The 5869-nt window shown below is 42.0% G+C and overlaps 1 protein-coding gene across 1 annotated transcript; it reads left to right on the top strand.

The window, feature by feature from the left end:
- Positions 1-561: 561 nt before the first annotated feature.
- Positions 562-2563, top strand: LOC310855624 (uncharacterized protein). The gene is made up of 4 exons (XM_083760712.1): positions 562-685; positions 788-841; positions 1394-1544; positions 1685-2563. The coding sequence occupies exons 2-4, from the start codon at positions 802-804 to the stop codon at positions 2259-2261; spliced, it is 768 nt and encodes a 255-aa protein (XP_083616838.1). The 5' UTR covers positions 562-685; positions 788-801; the 3' UTR covers positions 2262-2563.
- Positions 2564-5869: the final 3306 nt, after the last annotated feature.

Genomic DNA, 5869 nt, shown 5'->3' with positions numbered 1-5869 from the left:
TTGTCTTTTATGTTATGTTAAAAAACAATCAGAGGTGTTTTGCTACTTTTGTGTGGATGTGTGAAACCTGTGTAGCATTTTGTCAAAACAAGTTTTCAAAAGTGTACGTGTGCGTCCGTCCGTCCGTCCGTCCATTGTGGTCATCATCAAAATTGTAGTGGTTTACTCCACTACAATTTAAAGAAAACTTTAGTTACTTTGTAATTTGTTTATATTGTTAAACACACTAACCACTTCAGCCTTATATTCCGGCCATTTGAATATCGGGATCTACAAGCTCACAATGCGACACATTGTGAGCTTGTAGATCACTAATTTTCAAAAGATTCTGTATAATTAGTACTTTTACTTTTGGTACTTTAAGTGCATTTTCATGCCAATACTTTTGTAAATTATTTTATTCTGGACTTTCACTTGCAACAGAGTACATCTACACTGCAGTATTGATACTAGTAAAACATTTGAGTACTTCTTTCCACCACTGTCATCGGGTAGCCTATCATGTGATGGTAGCCAGAGGTGTGGCAGCAACAGAATAAGCGTGGCAGTGACAACCTGGCAGTGACTCCTGGACTTTGGGCTCCCTGCTACAACTCTCACCTGACTGCAGTATATATACAGCAAAGCACCAGCCAGACACACTCACAAACACACTGACCTCTCAGAGATCCACAGGGGGAAGCAGGTAGGAATTAAACCAGACTTCAGCACATATTATGATGGGAACGCAATGGAACTCAAGTCCTCTTTGAATTTAAACGTGATCAGTGTTTTGTCTGTTTTTCAGGAAGAGACGCAGTCATGAAGGTGTTTGTGGTGCTTGCTATTGCGCTATTGTCTGGTAAGCTTCATTTTTCCTCGCATAACATAATTTGATTGTAATGTCCAGTTTCACATAATACCTTGTGTTTGGCATTTGCTGCAATAGTTACACAAATACAAAAGTACACAATATAATATGCAGGTTAGCAGGTTAGCATAGCTTCTCTAACCAGCACAACATTAAGCTAAAGAAACGTATATCTGAATTAAAAGCGGAATCAGAATCAACTTCATTGTCACACAGGTTTACTGACCAGTGCAAAGTGACGGGTGAAATTCAATTTTCGTGCAACTACAGTATTTTGTAGTTTTCAGAAAAGGGTATAAAAAATAAATAGAGGAATGAGCAAGGAGAAAAAGCAAAGCTACAGTACATCATACGTAAGCATAAATCATAGCTGATATGTAGTGCATGACGTCAGACACGAGGTGCAGCGGTAAGGTGAGGTTAGAAATGGCAGCAGGTGCAGTACATACGGTGCAGCATAACAGTGGCAGATGTGGCAATTAACGCAAAACCATCAGTGCTCAATGTGCTCATGGAGTTAACGACATCCTCTCCATGCACCAGGCTGCCATGCCAACCTCTTCTATGCTGATGAACCCAAACTACAGCTGGAAGTGTTGACGGATGCATTCTGGAACTATGTCGCCAAGGCAACCCAGACAGCTGATGACACACTCCAGATGATCCGGAAGACTCAGTTTGGCCAGGAAGTCAAGTAAGTCTCGTGACCTTTCGCATCTCATGTCACATTGTAGTATATTTCACGACATTGGCTTTGTATTACGCGAACTCTGGATATGATGACCTGTCATGACCAACATAATAACTATCCCACCGTCTCTCTCTACCATCCAGTGCCCGTATCACAGAGAGCGCTGACATTGCCAGCCAGTATGCTGTCTCCTTGCAGGAGAAGCTTCCTCCCATGGCCCACGACTTGGTTTCCAAGATCACACAGGAGGCAGAGGTGCTGACAGAACGCATCAGCCAGGACCTGACCAGTGTCAGGGGCAAGCTTGAGCCATATGCTGAGCAGATGAAGACCCAGGTCCAGCAGAGGTTGGAGCAGCTCAAGCAGGAGCTGGCCCCCTACGCCGAGACCCTGGACACCGACACGCTGAGGGTCACCCTGGAGCAGAAGAAGGAGGAGCTGACGGCCAGCTTGGAGCAGAGCTTCCAGGAGCTGCAGGCTCAGTTGGGGCCCTACGCGGATGAGCTGAAGCTTAAGGTAGACGAGCGTCTGAAGGAGTTCCAGCTGACCGTGTCGCCCATGGCCGACAACATCCAGCTCGAACTGGCCCAGAGAGCCAAGCTCGTCAAGCAGATGGTCGCCCCCTACGCCGAGGACCTGAGAGAGAAGTTGGACCCCTATGCTCGGGACCTCGAGGCCCAGCTCAGCTCCCTCTATCAGTCGTTTGTCAATGCCAACTAAGACCTTGACCTCGACATGATCCATGATTTATTAAGATGTGGGCCTTGTTTGGTCTACCTACGTGTGGCTTAGTCAAGCATCCAAAGAATTCATGTCATTACCTGAATTGTATTATAAGAAATGAACAGAGGGCGTATTGTATTTATTGTTCAGTGCAAGGTTTAGAGACAGTAAGCCAGCCTCTGCACTCATCAAGCGTGTACATACTGTTTTTGTCTTGTGCTGTGTTGTTTGAAAGTTTAACTGAAGTGTTACTGTTTTGTAATTGTTCTAAATTATCAACAAAAATAAAGGCATGCATATATGAACACAACTGTTGATTCCTTCCCAAGCTGGTCAATATTTACTTCAAAACACGTAAAACAATGACAACTGAAGAAAGAAAAAAGTAAATGCCAAATTCAAGCACTGATTATTAACTAAATATGCACACACACACAGGGTCCACCGAACCCTTGTGATGTTTACTGCTAGGACACATGCTACTGTTTTCTTTGAGTAAGCCACAGTTATTTACTAGATTCCATAACCTTGTCTCACCTCTCATGTCCTGACATGTACTGTCACACAGTTTGGTATCCAGCGGGTTTATAAAGTGGTAGGCAAGACATTGTTCTTGTACCTGTTAGTACTTGCCATAAGTCCCCCTTATGCTTTATTCAAACAGAAAAGTAAAATCAAGTCAAATTGACTTGAGAGAGATCGATGCATGATTGATGCGACATGGAGAGGCCTACATTGGCTACATGGCAATTTTTATGTGATTTTATATGATATTCTTTGCCAATGATATGATATATCATGATATGTACTGTGTAAACTAAATCATGGTCTCACAGGACAGATACTGAACTCTATCCTAAATTTGAGCACCATGAACTGATAATCAAAAGTCAATGACGTGCTGTCGACACACACACACACACACACACACACACACACACACACACACACACACACACACACACACACACACACACACACACACACACACACACACACACACACACACACACACACACACACAGAGAGCAGCGTCCAGCGTGGCGGGTCAGAGTCCAATGACAACACCACACACACTCACAAACACGCTTGATCCTGCATATAGCAGAGAGTTTGGACCCTTTGTTGGTTTATTTATAAATATATATGTGTGTATATATATATATATATGTATATATATGTGTGTGTGTGTGTGTGTGTGAGTGTGTGTTAGTTCTCAATATTCAGATTGACCCAGTATGTTCATTTTAAGTTTAATTTTTTTATAATGAACTCAGCTGAGTCATCATATAGTAATCATTTGTTTTAATCGGTGGCCTTCCTGGCCTGGCATTTGGCCTTTGTGCCCTTTAAAACAAAGGTCAAGTGGCCTTGCCCCTAAAATGAGGTAGTTCCACGTCTGGTTTGTCTCATTCTCTGCGGATCCATTAGGTTAAGGCTCTTGATGCAGTCTTTGACTGAGGATGAACGGTTTGTTAGACCTGTTTACATATGCAGGCAGGAGTTTCTTTGAGCATGCCGTGTCTTGCCTTGCCCACTGTTATGACATGCAGTGATTCAAGCTTGTTTTGAAGTAGATAACAGGTTGTTCTGAATATTGCTCTCAGGTAGATAAGCAGATCAGCAGCAGTGAGATGAGGAGATAGCTGTCTCCACACGGGGCTTGTAAAACTCCAACCCCTCTGGCTACGTGTTGTTTTGTTCCGTCTGTGGACTGGTGGGATGTTAGATTATCTAACATCCCATACATATAATTACATATCTAACTTGGATGTAATTATAGGGGGTACGGACAATAACCCAGAGTCAGGTTATTATCCCTGTGTAATCCTTCGCAGAAAATGCACGTGATGAAACTTGCGGGATGTGGTTGCAAGTTTTGGTTTTAATAGTTGGTTGTAAACAAGACCATGACCTGAAGGTCCTACATTTGTGTCTGATGAAAATGACTTGACTCCTATCCTTATTCAGACTTGAATTCCTTTTGGGATAAACATCAGGTCATCCTTTCCCCAATCCCCACACTATGGGCTACATTGCCATCTAGTGGTAGCACGTTGACAGAACAGCATGAGGGCTTGAATATAAATTGTATGGTGTATGTATAATGTGGGTATTTGGCCTTGGTGGGATATTTACATTACTAGATTTTCTTTAGATCTAGCCTATATTGCAGTGATCAGAGCAATGGTGTTTTAAGTGTTAAAGGACAACTTTAGTTTTTTTCATCCAAGGTTCATGTTTTTTTTTGTTATTAGAGAAAGTAAAAGATGAGTGTTTCTTTCGTTTTAGCGATTTCAGCTATTGTTGACAGGGGGGCGGGGGCATTCGAACATGGGGCTAAATATGTTGCTTTTAGTCCAAGGAGTGTATTTTGTGCAAAACTAATGCTTAGAATGGATTCAGAATCATGAAAACCCCCTAGTTTGACATGTCACATGCTACTTAAAGCAAAAGGAAAGTTTGACATGTTTGCCTGCCATAGGATGTTAATGGTAGGGTCACAAGAAACCCAATACCGACAGCCGGTCAGCAAGTGATCCCATTGGTTCACCGATCTGCGGTGTATATTTGTACGTCTTTAAAGGTATATTCAGTGATTTCACTTAATTCAAATATCACTTATTTTTTTGTTTTGTTGTGATAATCCTCCCTACTATAGAGTGTGCTGGCCATATAAGGAGTTCCTCCCTGTCCCCAGTTAACCCCTGGGGGTCAAAAAACCTTAGGTTTCGTTTTTGACTCTCTATCCTGATTGGACGAAAGGCTGGGTCCCACAGCCAAAAACGAAACCTAAGGTTTTTTGAGTGAAATCACTGAATATACCTTTAACTCTGAAGTTAGCCTGCCCACCCCAGTGTGATTTCTGGTCTAGAGGGGCGGTTTCAAATTTGCCAGCGAAAACAGCCGGTAGATCCCATTGGTTCACCGATCTGCGGTGTATATTTGTACGTCTTTAAATGTTCTGATGAATTAAAAATGGAGGACCCTGATGTAAACAAGTCGTAGTGCTTTTTCTGGTTTTATCTTCTTCGTAGCAGTTTTTGTTTTTGACCTGTACTTTCGTTGAAATGTATAGGCCTACCCATTCTACATACTGTGAATACAAATTTCAATCAATCAAATCTGTGCACAAGAAATTTCTTTCTTTTTCTGTTAAATATATAATGAATTCATTATTTATTATTACTTTATGGAAAGAAATAACAATCTCTCTCTCTCTGTCTATGACTCTGTTTCTCTCTCACCTTCGGGTACAGTAGCTACGCCAGATCAGACACCCAGTATTATAGATACTAGATAGGTTGACACAAAGCCTTTGTAAGGTAAATGTGTATTGGTCATCAATATAAAGCAGGCTGTACCGTAGCAGGGCTCATTCATTCATTTCTGCAGCCAGGAGGATCGAGTCACCTGAAAGTCAACCATTTGATAAGATAAAGATGGCAGTCGTTCACGGTAAGCTGTGAATTTTCCCCAAAGGTTACTGCAAAATCCTGAGAAATTGCTGCTATTTGTTTCACAAACTCTTTACACCAAGCTACCCTTGTCTACATGGCATATAACAGCAAATGAACATTTGTGGTTTTGTAAGCCAGCTTTTC

Source organism: Protomyctophum parallelum (genome assembly GCF_964188405.1).
Source record: "Protomyctophum parallelum genome assembly, chromosome: 3".
Taxonomy (NCBI): domain Eukaryota; kingdom Metazoa; phylum Chordata; class Actinopteri; order Myctophiformes; family Myctophidae; genus Protomyctophum; species Protomyctophum parallelum.
Note: the sequence above shows the minus strand (reverse complement) of the source record. Positions and strands in the feature narration are given on the sequence as shown.

What these genes read in the sequence shown, in the direction of transcription:
- LOC310855624 (XM_083760712.1), top strand. Translation starts at nt 802, where the DNA reads ATGAAGGTGTTTGTGGTGCTTGCTATTGCGCTATTGTCTG. An exon ending in TGCTATTGCGCTATTGTCTG is followed by an intron (nt 842 to 1,393) that starts GTAAGCTTCATT and finishes TCCATGCACCAG; the next exon opens with GCTGCCATGCCAACCTCTTC. An exon ending in CAGTTTGGCCAGGAAGTCAA is followed by an intron (nt 1,545 to 1,684) that starts GTAAGTCTCGTG and finishes TCTACCATCCAG; the next exon opens with TGCCCGTATCACAGAGAGCG.